Genomic DNA, 17,807 nt, shown 5'->3' with positions numbered 1-17,807 from the left:
CGTAAATGTCACAGGATGGAAGTCAAGATAGGAACGGACGGTTACAAATTGCTGTAATTTCTTTAACCTTTAGCCACTCAATCAGGGAGGGTTGACTGAGCGATGTAGCTATTTCTCAGTAACGCCTCTTTAGACACAATAAATCACATTCACGGATCAGCTTGGAAGATTCGGAGAGCAGGAAACCTACAATACAAAAACACCTGCTTACTAACCTTCCTCTAATGGTATCTAATCATGCTCATCGTTTTGGTTTAATTTGCTCAAGCTTCCCTTCCTAGAATAAGAAAGAGGCCAACAATACATCACTTGTGGAAATTGCATAATTTAAAAAAAAATGACACATAGAAGCGGTGACTATGAAGAGCTTTTACTGGAACTACATTTGAACTTTCTTCAGGAGGAGTATTTCTTCAGGCATCAGAATAGGTGTGAGCCTTTTGTGTGTTCCAATTATTCAGGGTAACTGCGCATTGTTTCTGGACACAGACGTGGCTGAATTACTCAAATGGATTTTCAATAGTCTGAGCAAAGCAAACCAAATTCCATTTATCTCCATTGCTTTTTTGTTACGGCAGAAATCCCCGAGATAGATATTTCAGAAGAGCAGATCATCCGAGCCCGCTTGCTTTTCATCCAACGGCATCAGCTTCTCGCCCCTCACACCTGTTTTATGTATACGTGCACCACCACATTGCACATATACATAATGTATGTGGTTTCATTTTTAAAGAGACAATAGGCTCAGTGTCTATCCATGACCTGACCTCTCTCTGCTGGTTCAGAGCTAACAGTGATGATACTGACATTATCTCGTCTCCTCCTGCTGGTCCCCTTGGAAAGCTCAGAAAGTCGACCTCAGAGCCTCTAAATTCAGACATTTAATGAGATTTTTAATTGGTGACCTTCTGAGAACGGTTTCATACCATAGCTCATGAGAGCACTAGAGCGGAAGCCGACACATGCCACTCCATGCTCACACAAGGTGATCCGGGATTGGGAACTTTAAAAAAAAAAAAACCTTTAAAGTGAGCTACCCACAAGTAACAAGAAGTCCGTGGCATGTTTACAGTACCACAGGAAGGAGAACTAAAACACAGCATGACCACATTGTAAACCTCCGCTGCTCTCCATCAAACCATTTCATCGCTCTGCCGTGTGACAAGTGACTGGCAAAGAACAAAATCTCAATAAACGTAGCCCGAGTGAGCTGAACATTAAGCAACAGAGCGCGTACAAAGCGCTGGCGTGGCAGAAAGGGATATGCCGTACGTAGGTGGCGCCTTGCGTCTCTTTGTGCATCCACAAAACAAAGCCGGGACTCGAAGCGCCGATCGAAGCGGTGCGTCATTTGTGACTTTCCTACCGTGGTGAGATGTCGCAGCCCTGCTGCATGAAGGCCCCCAGGGAGAACCAAAGAGAGTTGAATATGCCAAACTCGTTGGTCTGCTCGGGACTCTGCTGGTTGGTGCTCTGCTGCGTCTGCGTCTGGCCCTGCATCCCGTTGGTGGCCGACGCCTGGGTGGGAGTCTGCGGCTCGCCCCCCTCCTCGTAGTCCTCAGCGTGCCACTCGTACGGGCTGAAGCGACTGACGAGGAAGAGGACAACGCTAACGCCAATGTAGGCGAACACGATGCACATCCAGATCTCGTAAGCCAGCGGATCCAGGAAGGAAAACACGCCGGGTTTGGATTTTGTGGGTTTCTTGATCATAATGGAGATGCCCAGGGACATGAAGGGCTTAGAGAAGTCGATCACCTCTTCACGAACTAGGGTGATGGTCAGAGGAGCCACAGCCACGTCTGCTTTCTGGAGGAGGGGAACAGAGGGGAGGGGGGGCAGTGGGGTACAGAGACAGACATTTTTTTAAGTGTAATTAATCCTTTCGTGCAACTACTGCTCGTACTACTAGCCGCAGTTAGCAGCATTGCTGCTATGCTACATCAATTCAGTGGGCTTTAGCTATATTTTGTGTACTAGTTAGCAAACATGCTAATAGAGGTGTATGGAGACGTAATTATCTCTGACTGCTGAACCGACTAAATCTGTATCTTTATTTGGGTAGAAGACCACAAGTGGCCATGGTAACATTTAATTGATTATTAAGCAACGTTATATTCATCTGCAGCTTTATATTTGCGCCTTCATAGATAAATTAATTTCATATTAGCGATCCATTATCATTGAAATATATTTTCACATCCTACTTTTTATCTCCCTCTCTTTTATTTTAACCCTTTAATCAGAGACAATGAACAACCAGAACCTGAATCCTAAATGACACCTTTGTTTGATGCAGCATGTTGCATTGTAAATCGATATCGACTAAAATACAAGGTAAGGTAAGGTTTTTTGTGTTTTGACATTTTCATACTTGAGATAATGCAAAAAGATAAAAGCAGACTACTAATGTCACTAATATTCACATTTATTTATTGGATGTGGCATGTTAAGTTGGCATCTTTTATTGGTCTATGTCTATTTGTCGTGCTTTATATGGAAATTAATAGCTGCCTGCTGTAACTCAGGAGATAAGCTCTCCTCCAGTATGTTTTATTGTTCAAAAGACACTCAACCAAAACTGCTCAGTGTGTGTGAGATGGAGAGAAGACCATTAGTTTGGTTCCTAATGGGTAGGTAACATCTTGCAGAGCAGCCCCTGCGTATAAATGTTGAGTGAACAGCTGAATGTTGAATTTAAGGCGACTTGAAAGAAGACTAGAATGAATACAAGTCCATTTACCATCCAACAATGCTAGAAAGTGCTTAGTTCGCTCACCCCATACACCAGTTCTCCCACCATGCCGTTCCACATCTTGGTTTCTGGATCTCTGGCTCCGTATTTTCCGTCTGAAACCACCTTCAGTTTGTACTGGTAGCCCACGTGTTTCGCTATCTCGGCAGCCAGCTCCACTATGTAGCCCTCGTACTTGTCATTTCCCGCAAGCTGCTCATGGTTTTTCTTCAGCATCACATATGGAGACTCCTGTTGGATGTAAAGGCAGGCGTACAATCACCAACTTGAATTCAATTGCACCAGGTGTCAAAAATAACACACGGGTAGTAACAGAATCGTCTCTGAAACATTTTGCTGACAGTGCACTGATGTGTGTCATTTCTTGACACAAGCTTTTGTTTACAGCTGGACACGTTTTTAAGCTGATCAGTATCACGGTTGTCCATTATGGTTGATAATAAAGCTTAAGCATTTAGTTTTCTATTACTTAAAATGGAGAATCTTTCTTTTGAATGCATTTTACGCTTCAGTGCAGCACTTATCTTTTAACCGCTTGCTCACTGCTGAGGCTTTAGGGAAAAAAAAGCTCTCTGCAAGGATCGAAAGAACAGATAATCATATGAAATTACCAGGTATTATTTAGGCTTTGTTACTTAAAAGTTTGGTGTGTAATCCAACCATAAAAGGTGCCGAAGGATCATCATTAGGACAACATTGAAAGGTATTCTTGTTGGAAGACAGCGGATCTGAGAGGGAGAGGTATCTGTGTGTGTGTGTGTAGATGGTTGCAGCAGACATTGCTGACCTCTGCTCCAGGGCCAGTTCTGTTCTACTTGTTATATTTCTCCGACATGAGAACCTCTCACACTGATTGGCTTCCCTGAGAAGTTACAGCAGACAACACACCTGGGGCCTTGCTTCACTCAGAAAAAGGCATTTCATATAGAATTCCAGTCATCTCCGTCAAAGCTGTGCAGCCAGCAGTCAGGCGGGCCTCAATTCCCTCAAGTTGTTACGCGTGCCTGCCTTTAGCTAAGGCTGTGCTGAGCGGAGCAAATCCCGCAGTCATATTTCATCAGGGTCTAGAGATGTGTGGCTCGGGTGCGGGTGGGAGGAAGGTTCTCTGCGTGTTACAGTTATCTGGGTTCCCCTGTTTTTAGGCTGGAGGTAATCATTGTCCACACATGGGAACCCCAGGCCCGCTGGAGGAGAAACGGCACCGCCAGGAGACAATGGCGAGTACGGCTTGGCGTGCAGCACTTTGACGGGGTATGCACTTGCACTTCACAGACATGGATGCTTATTCACACACGCAACGGCGCGCACACACATGCGCATTGACACGGAATGACACGGTGTACAGAAGGTCCTCCGGGACTTGGAGTAATTGACCTTGAACATCCAGTGGGATCAGCTGTCACTCATCCAGATATACAGCAGAATGTATTTCAAACACACAGATGTGTTGAAATGAGAGCGTGCAGGGAAATGAAACATGCGTGGGTATATTTGGGTAGTAAAATAAAAGATAACTTATTTCATTCCTCTGAATCCAATTAAAAACAGACCTCAAGGGAATTTCCACCATTAAATTATTTGCTCCTTCACGATTTCCAAACAACACCCTATTAAAATAACTGCATTTGTTCTCATGGCCGCACACAGAGTTCGCTGCTAACAACCAACAACTGGCAAAATTGTACAAAGCCAGACGGACTGAGACAACACCAATGTGCAGTCCTCCATTAAAAGTACTCCGTTTCCATCATGCAGATCTCCCGTTGACCCCGGCCTGCTCTGTGTTCACAAGCTGGGACAGTCGGGATGTGGGAAAGAACAAAGTGATACCTTCACATTGGCAAAAACAACACACTCCCTCAAGCAGCGAATCAGCGAGCACAAAAGATAAACGATGTAAAAGCTTGACTGCTGCCCAATAACTGTTCACACCTTATCTCTCCTCTCAGGTTCCAAGACAGAGGACCAATTTATCTTCCAAGAAAAAGGGACGCTGATAGAAGATTATGTCAGCAAGTCTTATTCTAGGTCTGTCCTCTTGGGAGAATGCAACCTTCGGGTTTAAATGAGAATGATTAAAGCTTTCTATCGGAGTTTTAAATTATTTGCCATTTACTACTTTTTGCTTATTTTTCAGACTATTAATGAATTATTCAAGTTATTATGTAAAAGAAGCCCAAATTGGTTTTATTTGTGTAACATGTTTCTTTTTCCCCTTTGTTGTTCAGTTAGATCTAGTAAAAATGATCAGCGTTAGCAATGTAGCTCTTGTGTTGCTAGCTGAATGGCTTGTAATAACGTTAATGCTGCACTATTAAAGCTCTTTTTGCATTCAAATTAACAATTCTTTACCCAACGTGGGAAATACAGTTTGCGTCAGAAACGACCCATTTCCTGAACATAGGGTGGAGGTGCTGGAATGTATGTATGGAGTGCGTATGCTATGCTATGACATGAACAACAACAACCCTTCTCTATTATCCTACACCGTCTCTCAGCACGCAGTTGAAAGACATTTTAGTTCAGTGCTTCCGTTTTTCTGCCAGGGCCCCCTTTGAGGATTTAGAGACAGGCCCCCACCGACCCCAAACAATAAAAAATATTATTAACTGAACGATAATATATAAAAAGTGTTTTTATTTATATAATAAGTGCATATTTTGTTAATATTAACAGTTACATTACATTTTGTAAGCAGTGCAAACATGTATATTTCTACATTTAACAGGAAGGGTTTGGGTTAGAACCCATTTTTTCTGTGTCGCACTGTAAAAAACTGTCTTCTTGATGCTGCTGTCGCTCTATCTCTATCGCTCTTTCTCTCTCTGCCTCTCTGCTGCACTCTTCCGCTTGTAACCTGAGCCGCTCTTGGGGGGGCGTGGTTTGAAAACAATGTCAAGTCCTCATGTCGCTTTCGCTTTCGTTCTTTTTTTTTTTTTTGTATTTTTTTTTCCTACCGTGGCTGTGTGTTAGGGTTGGTGATGGAGCCGCGACCCCTATGTCGACCCACCCCAGTTTGGGAACCACTTCTTTACCCCATTAACCCTCAGCCATTTCACCCGCATGGCCCCTGCTGGACCTGAAGTCTTCTTTTTTTTACACATTTCATCCATGGATGCAAGAGCTCTGCTTCAAGTCCAGCGAAATAACATTGTGGCAGAGATTCCCGAGCTAAAAGATATTTCTACAGAGAAAAAAAAAGTACAAAAAAGAAGCAGATCTGGGCCCCTATCCCCACAGACATGGAGTATCCTCTGATATTACATTTCTAACATGACGCAGACCCTGAGAACATCCTGTACCTGGGAATATATATTTATTCTCCTCTACTGTATTATGAGCCAGGAATGGCGCTTTCTTTCGATGACACGAGTGTGTCATGATAACCTGGCTGACATGAAACCTGGCCAGATTGAATCACTGCGTCGCTGTTCTCCTATACATGTACAACCTCATTCACACGACTCGTATGGCAGGATGCTGACCAGGTCTAGTGGAATAAGTGGAAAACATGAAGACGTCTTCCTTGTCTATTGTACTCACCAAGATGGTGGTGACGATGTAAGTTCTGTTCTGCAGGCCGTACGTCTCGTTGCTGCCTCTCACGAAGCTGGCAGTGGTCACATACTTCTCATCTTCGTTCCAGTAGCCAACCTGAGACGAGGAGAATGTAACCGTGTTAAATATGCATGAGGTGACCTTTTTTGACCCAAGTAGTTTATCTCACGTCATGTGAAACAGAGGTGAGCGCACATCTTCTGAGAATCGTTTAGTCATTATGATTAACATGTAATATGTAGTGTTGTTGTGATAATGGATGGATGGAGTACCTTGAGCTATTATATGTATTAGATTATAGTGTTGGTGATGCTAATAGCTTCTATTTTCTACTCAACGCATGCATGGGATTAAAACTACCGTTTCATTACCTGATTAAAAAACGAACCCTGGGTTATTCCTCTGATAAGCTCGCAGGCTCCCGGCTTACCTTCTTTGGCCCAGAGGGGGCCAGTTCCATGACGCTGACAGTGTAGTTGGTTCTGCGACCTTTTTCGTTGAACTGAATGTGACCGGTCAATCCATCAATACGGACCTGTAATGGAGTCACAAACATCGAATAAGTCATTCTCAGGCTCGGCAGATGGGTGAATAATGGCAGCGGTGAAGCATGGTATTCAAGCGGTCCGTGTTTTGTCTGCGCTGGCTGCCGGCATTAGCGTGTTTCACTCCTGCGCGCGGCATGCGTGTTTCACCGTGGCCGGCATGCATTTAGTACAGCGTCCATTCGTGAATTTGTCCACAGTGCTCGCTCCCCGCGGAAGAGAATGACAGACGGTGTGTGCGTGTACGAGCACAGTGCAGCGTGTTTGTCTTGGCTGCGTGACGGAGTTAATTGAGCGAAAAGCGGCTTCAGTCTCCGGTCCGCACGCGGGCAGATGGCTGGATTGACAGCGAGCAGGCCGATGCAAAGCCACTCTGCAGACGCAGCCTCGGGCTGGCCCCGCCCCCCACAAACTCAGAGGATGTGAGACACGTATTTCATGGTGCCTTTTTGAAAAAGTCATTTAAAATCACTGTTATAGAATATTTTCCGTTCCTCGTAATACATCCTGTCACATGGGCGAGTGTCTCCATGGGACGACGTGGAGTACCAAGGCCAGACCAAGTGCTATTTCTTTTGCCGAATAGGATATTTCTAAACTCAATTGCCACTGTCATATTCCATGATGATCGTGGCTGAGTGTTATTGCCTGCAGGTTTTGTTTACCAGCCATGATGTCACATTTGATACTGCAGAGCTCTTCTACGCTTTAATGTGAACTTTACGCGACAGAATGAGACCTAATTTGTTCAGCCAGCATCAGCTCAGCAGCCGTTAGCCAATGTGCCACTCAAGAATTAAAACACGCGCGAGTGTGTGTGTGTGTGTGTGTGTGAGGGTGTATGCTCGTGCGTGCATGTGAGGGTGTATGCACGTGCACGCATTAGCATGTCCACATGTGTGCAGACAGACCTGCTGCAGAGCTCTCTGGATGTCTATGCCCTGTCCCCAGGGAGCTGGTGGGTTGGCAAGACACTCTCCGGCGTTGCCCCTGCGAGAGATGTCTATCCTCTGCTTCCTTAAGTTCTGAAAGGCCGTGTACATGACTTTCACCCCGTCATATGTTAGCGCGCCAGTGTACTGTGAAGAGAGAGAGAGAGAGAAGGCCGTTACAAACCGTCTAGCGCAGCTTTGCGTTCACACCAAAAGAAATCATTTGTATTGCTTTAGAAATTTAGAAAACATTTATTTCTTGTTTGGATGTGGCATCGATTAGCTTGTTTTAATGGTTTGAAAAGCATTAATCCTCTCAGAGCAGAAAGCCCAGCTAGGATCATGGATTATCTGTCAAGCTAATTTAATAGAAATCCTCACACAGCTTGTAGCAATGCGCTGCTGACAGTCGCTAAACAGACAGACTGACAGGGGAAATAACAACCTTGTCGGCAGTTACTTAAAACCTTACATGGTAACTACTTAACGTGCCTTTACGACCTCTCAAATTAATCTCGACAGATAATAGAAAAAAGTAACAGAGCGCAAAGCAGTACTTTGAGTCCACTCTTGGGCACTTTGGAGTCTTTGTTGTCAAACTCCATCCACTGATGGACCACGCGGCTGACCACGGGCTCCGAGCTGTTGACGAGCTGGAAGCCGGTGATGTTCGCCCCACCCTTCCTCAGGTCTGTCAAGTCAATGTCCAGGAAGCCCTGAGACAGGAAGTGGATGGGAAGAGAGATGCAACCATTATTGCCCTTTCAGAATTTGACAAATACAGAATTTGAATGTTTCATTTCATTTGTCTATTTTTTGCACATTGTTTTGCCGACTAGCCGTGAGCGACACTTTGAACTTTTGCTAGATGCTGTGTCTCTATTTATTCCTGTCAGTAGCTTACAAAGCGTGGCAATCCTTCTTTTCTTCACTTGGAGAGGTTTCCCAATTGAGCGTACCTCATCCCCGGCCTTTCTGAAGGTCGACAGAAGTGAGATGGAAGCCCGAAAACCTCATTTCATGTCCGCAGTCAGTCCGGAGTTAATCTCTGAAGTGCCCAGTCCTTATAGGCTGCAGTTTGATGGTAGGATCAAAAACCTCACACTGTAGGCCACTGGAGGAAAGGATTTACTATAATAATATCTCCTACATTTATTTTCTCCCTTGACTATTTTGTCAAGAGGCGGTTTTTCATCGCCGCAGAAAGGCACAGAGGCGGATTCGCCCTCTGAGCAGGAAGCCTGTCAGCGCGGGAAGACGAGGAGGCAGACGAGTGGGACCGGGTGGGAGGCGATTTAAGAGCAAAGTTTTGACTGATGAAAAGAAAAAGGTGCCTCTCTGGTGTGTCTCACCTGCTCGCCCAGTTACACGAGACTTTCTATTCTGTCTCTTTTCTCCTCTGCACTGGTGTTGTTTCTTTCATGTCGCTTGATGCTTCGGGCTCTCTCTTGGCTAAATGTCTATCCAAAACTTTGTCTTGTTTTCTCTCTCTTCCCATCCATGCAGGGAAGACATTTTTTCGGGATGGTCGAGTGGGCGGCAGGTACAGAATGAAGGCAATCTCAAACTCCTCCTGCTTCATATTTCTCAGCTGAGAAGGCAGACAAGTGTCTTTTTTTCTGCTCCATGTGAGAGCTAACGCAGCGTAGTGAGCTGGAGAGATAACTAGAGAAAGCCTTTGCCAGCACAGGACATGACAAGACGTATTTTACAATTGAACCACTAAAACCACATTTATTTTCTCTATCACATCAAACTGTCGGTTTCAGGCGCACACAGACACACACACACGCGCGCGCGTTGCACAGCTGCAGACGAGCAATACAAATACGTTAAATTCTAAAATCGTACAAGGACACAGGAACAGTAATTGTTCCCTAAACCTTTTAATGGGCCCATTATGAAAGACTGCGGCCACTTTGCGTATCAGCTGTTATTACCGTCTGAGCTTTATCATTCAAAATTAAATCTGGCAGACAAGAGAGATTGAGCCAATCTAAAACTGCAGTGATAAGAAATTGTGCAAGCCAGCAGCTGCATATTAATGCATTTTACCGTATTACAGCTGCGTTTGATGTCAATTTTCTCTTCATTTGGTTCAGTCTGGCGTCGGGTGAAGGGGTCTGCACACCGTTTGGCAGCAGACAAAGAAAGCCGGTGGATATAAGCTTGCATTCATTCGCCGCCTGACATTTTTCCGTCACCGGCTGTCATGACACGCTTGGGCTTTATTGTCTAGTCTACTTCTCTGCAGCTGTTATCTCTGCAGGTCTGACGATCCAGTGAAAGAAGGAATATATGAAGCAGCTAAAGTAGGAAATAGGATGGATCGCACAGGACACACATAAAAAAAAAAAAGGCTGTTTTAGGCTGAATCATTTGGCCCACTAACGTCTATTGAAATGGCAATAAAGCAGCGAAAGCCTGGAATCCTGTCCAAAGCCACATTTAGCAGCAATGCAAATTAATTCATGGAGGCGTGAAAGTACGTCGGCGAGTATGTGGAAAATTTCAAAGAATTACACCCGAACCAAATACAGGATTATGTCGTGTGCTTACCAGGTTAGCCAGGATGTAGTGATAGCTCTTTGCATTCTTGCCTTGTTCAACAATCTGCAAGAGAAGATCACAGGAGATATGGAAAATGAAATGTCTGGGATACAAAGCCGGACGGTGAGAGAGGTTTAGACAGTCTCTCAGAAGCGTACCTGGCTGAGTGCACCTGACATTGTGGAGGACAGACAGCGAGTAGGTTCACAATACATTAAATAGACTAAACACTTAACATCAACTTTAATAAGAGATGAGTAGCTTAACAAAGACCAGCTTTAATACGTCATTAGAACTCCAACATACCAAAAGACTCCATGTTATAAAGCGTCAGCAGTCAGTTACAAAACAGAATAAAGAAATGCCACATTCCCGCCCTTTTGATTCCTCCTCTGCTCTTTTGATTTCAACATTTTGCCTTCGGCCGGACACCTGCTTTTGAAACATATTATGTATGACACAAAAACCCACCAGTGATACTATTCTTACCAAAACAAAAGCTGAATTAATTAAATCACTGATAATTATGATGTGTAACCACAAGAAAAAAAAAAGCAAATCACACTCTGAAACAACCCGAGCTCACCACTTGAAAAACAAGGAAATATAGACCACTATACTATTACTATAGATTATAATTTTTTTAAATAATTAAATGAAAAGCGAAAGAGGTAGAAATTACATTAACAATTTTTAAATATAATTCTGCATACTGCACATCCTCCTCATCCTCATCTGTTTCCAATAGTGCTCTTATTTGATCTTTGATCTAATAATATTTAAATAGCTTCCTCGAACTCCAATAACGTTATCAAGCACTGAACTGCGCACGAGCTCCTTCTCCCACGCCTCCACATCTCTACTACATCCACCGCAGCAACTCTCTGACGGCGGCCGTCGAAGGTCAGCCGAGCACCGAGAAGTCGGAGCAGCGTGAACGTCGCGGGCGGAGGTGTGTACAGTAGCGCCAGATGCGATTTATTTATACAAGGAACCGGCAAACTGGACCCCAGCTGGACTGATGTTTGGAGACAGAGAAAGATGAATAAATAAATAATGTGTCGCCGCTGGTGGCACTCAAGGCGACGGCCTCAACAAATAATAAAAAGAGAGCCTGCTGTACTGTACAACAAATGTGTCACCACTACATACTTGGCCGCCACATAAAATAAGGCAGAGTGGGCAGCGCTTATTCAAAGCCGTGCACCGTCCAATGAGTAGCCTGAGGCCGGCGTGTAAGCGGCTCATTCCTCTGTCTCTGCTCAGGCACCACGCATGGCCTCACACAGTTTTCACTCCTCTCCCTCTCTGGGAGTTCCCCCCCCCCCCTCGATAATACTTAGAGGAAGTGCACTCCTTTGTTTGTGTGTTATGTGTGTCTAATGATGCTGTAGGTCATGGCAGAAGGTGGCATTTGTTATTAATAGTAACCCCGGCGCAAGGCGGGCCCTGCGGCTGAGTCCCAGGCGAGGAAAAGCTGAAGGCAAGAGGAGAGACACACACACACACACCAGCGCTGACACCAGTAGGCTCAACACAGGGGAAAAAACACACACATTACTGCCACAGTTGACCGTCCAAAGGGAAAGTGGATTTAATTATACAGGAAGATTCGAAGAGTCGCTCACAGTTCAACCCCAAGTGAACGGGTCACATTTCCGTCTCTCGGAAACATTTTCCCAAAGGCCCCCTCCGTCACGATGAAAGTTCCCTAAGGAGAGCGCATCAGCATCCAGTTTATGGGAGAAGTCGCCCTGAGGAATCTGTCAGTGACATTATCGCAGGGGAATCTGTGTACGGCAAATGTGTTTTGAAGGACATAACAGGAGGAGTTGAATGAGGGCTTCGCCGCAAGGGGCGCTGCCGCAGATTCTGCCAAGCAGGGGTCTACTGGGGAGCGATTATTTCATCTATCGTGGTCTATTGGGTTGATACGTGCTACGCAGATTGAAAGTTGACTTCCTCTGTGCGTCCAGAGAAATGTTGGATATTATCTACCGCATTTGTCGTTATTATTGTTCTTTAGGGCTCTACAGATCTTATAGTGCCAAACGGTTATATTAATACTTTTGTATAACTAGTGGACAGTCAATTAGAGACCATTTTTTGAATGCTCATTTAAATACCTGGTGAGTTTCTGGGTTGTATTAGTCCACTTTGAGCGAGCTACTCTCACTACTTGTTTGTTGGCACCTTTGGGTGTTGTAGCTATGAGGATATATGTTGCAATTGAAGCTCGGCTTTCATTATGAATGGACTGTTGTTAACATTTACAATGCATTGTTTACCTTGCAGGAACACACACACATACAGGCAAGTGTTTATTGTATTAAAGTGCAGTAAATTGATCATCTAAGTCCTCATTATTATGTCTTGGGGGAAGAGAGGATGAGCAATGTGGAAGATGCACACTCTGCGATGGCCTGCGACTACTGAGCCTCGGCGACATTATGAGATGAACACAGGTGGGAGTTTAAAGGGTAAAATAGGCGTGAGTTGTGTGCGTGTGTGTGTTCGCCGTTGTTTGGCGGCGTAGAGGCAGGGAGCAGATGCGGGTGATTGATGGCGGCTGTCTGAATGGAGAACTTCTCAGGCTCGGCTCCTGTAAACTGGTGAGAACTGATGCAATAACGTTAACTGCAGACACCGGGCCATCAATAACATTCACACCGAGCAGCCATAGACACATAGATGGGCACTGTGCGTGTGTGTGTGTGTGTGTGTGTGTGTGTGTGTGTGTTACAATCCTCATAAAAGTGCATGAGTGTGCAATGTTTTGTTTTGCTTCTAAACAACAATATACTGAAACAGAAGAAAAGCTATTGAAATCTGACTGGAAGTCATAAATCATACAAGGGACATCAACAAGCAAAACAATTTACATATGACAAATGTGTCACATGGTTGTGGGGATACAACTATCTGCATCTATTAACTGCTGCTGGCTATTGCAAATCACAATGCAGTTTGCGACACCTTTTTTCCTAGCAGACAATTTGACTTGTGAAAGCAGGAAAAGCTCAGGTGAAACACATTTTGTTAACAATAAGCCACAGCGAGGCAGCACGCACAATACAGGAGCCCTGGAACGAGATGACGCAAATGCATCCACTATTGATTACGCCGGTTATTTTTCTGCTATGACACAAGAGTCACAGTGGTAACGCTACATTTACTGCTCCTCATTTCTAGTAATTATATGAACACCGGCTTCTTGTTTTTATTTTTTTAGTTAGCTTGAAAAAGCAGTTTCTGTGTGACTTTAAAATATCTGAAACTGCACCACTGAAACAGGAAACCTAATTAGGGCCCTTTCTTTAAAGCTCTTTATGGCTACATGTATTGTTTCTGTTTATTTGTCCTTACATAACCCTGTTTGGCTGTTGGATGTTCCAATTTAACAAGCTTAACAGAACCAGTCTCCAAACGGTGATAGAGCACAAGCTGGGCTTTTTCTTAACATAATGTAACCTGTAGCCTCACAAACTCATAAAGGGAAATACTTGGAGGTTATGCTTGTTTACTATTGTTGCCAGTAAGCTAGTTAGCCACGCATGCTAATGATCGCAGTTTACATCACAACAAACTAAATGCCATTTTTAACAGTTTTGTTCTCATGTTTTTTGATTTTAGAAAGGCTACAAAGAAGGATCCCACATGGGCTACAAACTGTTGAGTAAAACTCTTACTACAACGCCATGTAAACTCCTCCTCAGCTAAATCCAATGCTTGAAGGACCTGCCGTGCCTTGTTAAAGTGGGATTCTGTGTTTTGGGGAGAAGTTTACTGGACAATCAATTGTAATGGCAAGACCCTTTTTTTTCAACCGTGCTGAGGTGAGTAAGTGACGATCCTATTGCAGAAGAACCGCGAATGTTGTGTTATTTATCCCTGCTGCCCTTGATAGTCCAGGATACTAAACACCAGGGCGATCCACCAACCAACCCGCTCTATAAATATCCCTCCTTGCTCTTCATTCCTTCGTCCCTCATCTCTCTCTCTCTCTCTCTCTCTCTCTATATATATATATATATATATGTATATATATATATATATATATATATATATATATATATATATATATATATATATATATATATATATGTTAAAAAGATACATTAAGTTGTTTTTAAGTCCTTCAAAACTGACTGATCATTAAGAGCATATCATACATTATGGTTTCACTTCATCATAAGGCCTTTCAGCTGAAATTGCATTATGCTATTGCCTCATAATAACATTATTGCCTCTTATTAAAAGCACTTTACCTTTTTGAGGATCCCAGTGAGTCTCTCCGTCTCACAATCAATGATAATTTGGCCCTCCTTCCTCTTGTCCAAGTCCTGGAACACTTTCAAGAAGGAGGCCTCCGTCATGGTCTCCACGTTGACCGAGGTCACCAGCCAGTTCCTCTCCGCCGCTGTGTCCAGAACCTTCTGCAGCACTGACAGGCCTGGATAGAAGAGTGGAGAGTGAGTGTTTGGGCCTTTTTTAGGAAAAGTTTTGCAAGTTAAATGAAGTGATTAATGGCCAGCCTACTGAGAGCAATCTATAAGTGTCTGGGATTTATTAGGCAACATAAATTACATGCTTAAGTTAATCTTATACAGTGTAAAGTAAAGTAAAAGTAAAGTAAGGTAACTGTTTTTCACATCCAGCATCTATGCAATCCCACCAAACAGCACACAAACCATTCCCACAGTGTGTGTTATGGGCGAAGAGATCAATTAAAAACAATTTGGGAAAGAAACAAAAGCCGTGCAGGAAGCCAAACTGCTCTTGATAAGCTTATCCATCAGCACCCCCCCTGTAGCTTCAGTGATAGAGGATAACGAGCGGGACAGCCCATTAAGTACTCTGACACACACAGGTGTGCTTTCCCAGTGCGTACAGCGCCGGGCTAAATAATCGCCAGTTCCACGCCAACAAATAATCAGCCCGCGTATCATCACACACTCGCAGCCAGCTTTACGTCCTCGGAGCGCCGATTACAGGCGATGTTACTCAATTACACTGTCGCCACTGCGCACTCGCAGACGCTTGAGCGGCACCACGCAGGCAGAGGTAGAGCAGCCAAAGAGCTAAAGGCTCATGCTAAGACAGAATATAAAAGGCGATTAGAGAACACATTGATCTTGAGCTCAGATTTACAATCTGGCTCAGTGTTGTTCTCCTTTGCTGCTGGCGATAGACCAATCGGATTCCTCTCGAGCTGGCAGACACTTTTTCCACAGAGTAAATAAAGCAATTTCACCCGCAGCAGACTGGCAGACATTACTCAAATGAATTACAGCAATTACTACTTTTTGAAAATGTAAACTAATACTCAATGTGGCTGTATTTGTTATCCCTCCACTAAACTGGCAAACAGTGGTAGAGCCACCATGGGCTTATACGTGATGTGTTATCTGCCATGTGTGTTCGTTCATGTTCATACATGCATTTCATGCGTATTGAGCGTGCGTGGACACGGCTTATTCACAACAACAGCAGCAGCGCAGACCCCATGAAAAGAAGAATGAGAAAGGCATCGTCCCAGCCTCTGAAAGACGACGGCCTGGCCTTATTAAAATGCACGCCAGCTGCTCTCCAGGCCATTCCATACCGCCTATCTGACACCAGGTCATTAAGAAATGAAAGGACGAATGGCGTTTCACCTCCACATATGACCACCATACGAGTACGGGAATATAAATTAGACACCCCCACGAAAAACGATGTGTAAACATGTACACGGTGACGTACAGCGCCTGTCTCAGTGTCTCCGTCCATTCACCGTGGCTCATGAATAATCAACGTCCTCGGTGCCGACGGAGTCAGTGGTTGCTGTGAAACTGACAACTAACAGCATGGCAACACAGTGGGGCGGTTAATCGTCTTAATCAAGGCCAGTGGGTCCTGGGGAGGCTAGTTCTGGTCTTTGAATAGTCAAGTCCTACTTTTAGCACCGAGGACATCATCAAGCAGCATAAGCTGACCCAGCAGTTTGTGAAGGACCCCGGTCCCACTAAAGCCGTTTGTTTGATCTTCCCATTTGCTTGTTAATCTGGTATTCCATTATGTATAAATTGCTCAAGCTACACGAGGAAGAACAGGCATAGTCTTCATTTTGTCCCGTGTTCTGGATGTTAAATAGTACACAGCATGGCAGAGAAATCTGGAGTCAACCTTGATGTTATCAGTGTGGCCGCACAATTACATTGTGTTATCTCCTCTTATCTCCCATCTATTCTTCCTTTCCTCCCTGCTTTCTTTCCTTTTTAGTCTCACTGTGTTTACATTGAATATCGTCTCGCCTTTGTAAACGTAGCTATGTGGGTTACGCACCCCTATAAATCAGAGCCAGCCTGACAGGGAGGCGCGTGAGACTGAGGTAAAAAATGTTCCTCTAAAGGCATCCTGGAATAATATCATAATAGAATCTGGCTGCCATAAGCATCCTTCTGGCCACAGGCAATACACAGGGACCTGGGCACCAGAGAAAATAACAATCTGGAGAACCCATTTCCTGAATATTGTTTATGATAGGTTTAATGGGCTATCAAATTTGTTTTTCTGTTCTTGTGTTTTGAGACTAAAAATGAGAGGCACTTTTATGAGCAGATACTGCAGCAAGAATAATGTTAATAGAAAAAGAGTGGAGAGAATGGTTTAAAACACTAAAAGTGAGTCTGTGTTCTGACCTCTTCAGTCCTTTGGAAGTTTCGACAGAAACTCCCACACTGGTTTGAATGAATATTCAAGCTCAGCAGTACCCGACAAATGGTACATTTGTAGTATAAAGTAAAGTATAAATACATATTGTAGATAAAATGTATTACACTAGAGATCTTTTCTGGGAAATATTGCCAGTCATTATGAATACCTTTTTTAAAAAGCACACAGGCAATGCTTTTCTTAAAGCCTTAAAATAGCTGTAGAAAGGGTGACTGCAGCGTAGTATCCAGGCAACAGCGGACTACTGATATAGATTCCACCTGCTCTATCCCACCTCTCAATCACACAGGAGTGACACTGCACACACCCACACACACATATGATACCAGAGTTTGTGAGTTGGTAATGAAGGGATCACAGTGTAATAAAATAAGATAATAAAAATAAGATCCGTGGGACTTGTGTGGCGCCCCGGCCATCATGAATCAATGGGGCTCAGAGCACTGTGAAATCTCTCTTGTCAGTGTGTTCTGCAGAGGGATGTGATGGCATCCGTCTTTTAAAGCTGACTTAAGCCTGCTTATGTCTCACACACTAGCGTTGAGAAAAATTGCAATAATTTGCATGTGCAAAATGTGCACAGATACAAAACAGCTTGCATGCTTTTTGGTAAACTAAGACAAATATACACCCTTCACAGTCTCGCTCCAAAACCCACAACACCTGGGACAGATGGCACGGCATAATGGGAAGGCCATAGGTGATTGGCTCAAAGGGGGAAGGAGGAGGGGCCTGACAGGTGCGCTGCTA

General features: G+C 44.1%; 1 protein-coding gene across 8 annotated transcripts in view; it reads right to left on the bottom strand.

The window, feature by feature from the left end:
* gria1a (glutamate receptor, ionotropic, AMPA 1a) overlaps positions 1-17,807 on the bottom strand; it is a 61,438-nt gene that overhangs the window by 25,956 nt on the left and 17,675 nt on the right. For all 8 annotated transcript variants that reach the window (XR_013467624.1, XR_013467622.1, XR_013467623.1 and 5 more), the window contains exons 4-11: positions 14,609-14,793; positions 10,350-10,403; positions 8,348-8,506; positions 7,770-7,937; positions 6,744-6,848; positions 6,299-6,409; positions 2,780-2,986; positions 1,367-1,809 (exon numbers count right to left, since the gene is read on the bottom strand). Coding sequence is in view for 5 of the 8 variants with exons in the window: in XM_040175572.2 (XP_040031506.1) it covers positions 1,367-1,809; positions 2,780-2,986; positions 6,299-6,409; positions 6,744-6,848; positions 7,770-7,937; positions 8,348-8,506; positions 10,350-10,403; positions 14,609-14,793 (1,432 nt within the window). In the remaining 3 variants the exon portion in view is untranslated. The remainder of the gene's footprint in view (positions 1-1,366; positions 1,810-2,779; positions 2,987-6,298; positions 6,410-6,743; positions 6,849-7,769; positions 7,938-8,347; positions 8,507-10,349; positions 10,404-14,608; positions 14,794-17,807) is intronic.

The sequence above is a fragment of the Gasterosteus aculeatus genome, chromosome 4 (genome assembly GCF_964276395.1).
Source record: "Gasterosteus aculeatus chromosome 4, fGasAcu3.hap1.1, whole genome shotgun sequence".
Lineage (NCBI taxonomy): Eukaryota > Metazoa > Chordata > Actinopteri > Perciformes > Gasterosteidae > Gasterosteus > Gasterosteus aculeatus.
Note: the sequence above shows the minus strand (reverse complement) of the source record. Positions and strands in the feature narration are given on the sequence as shown.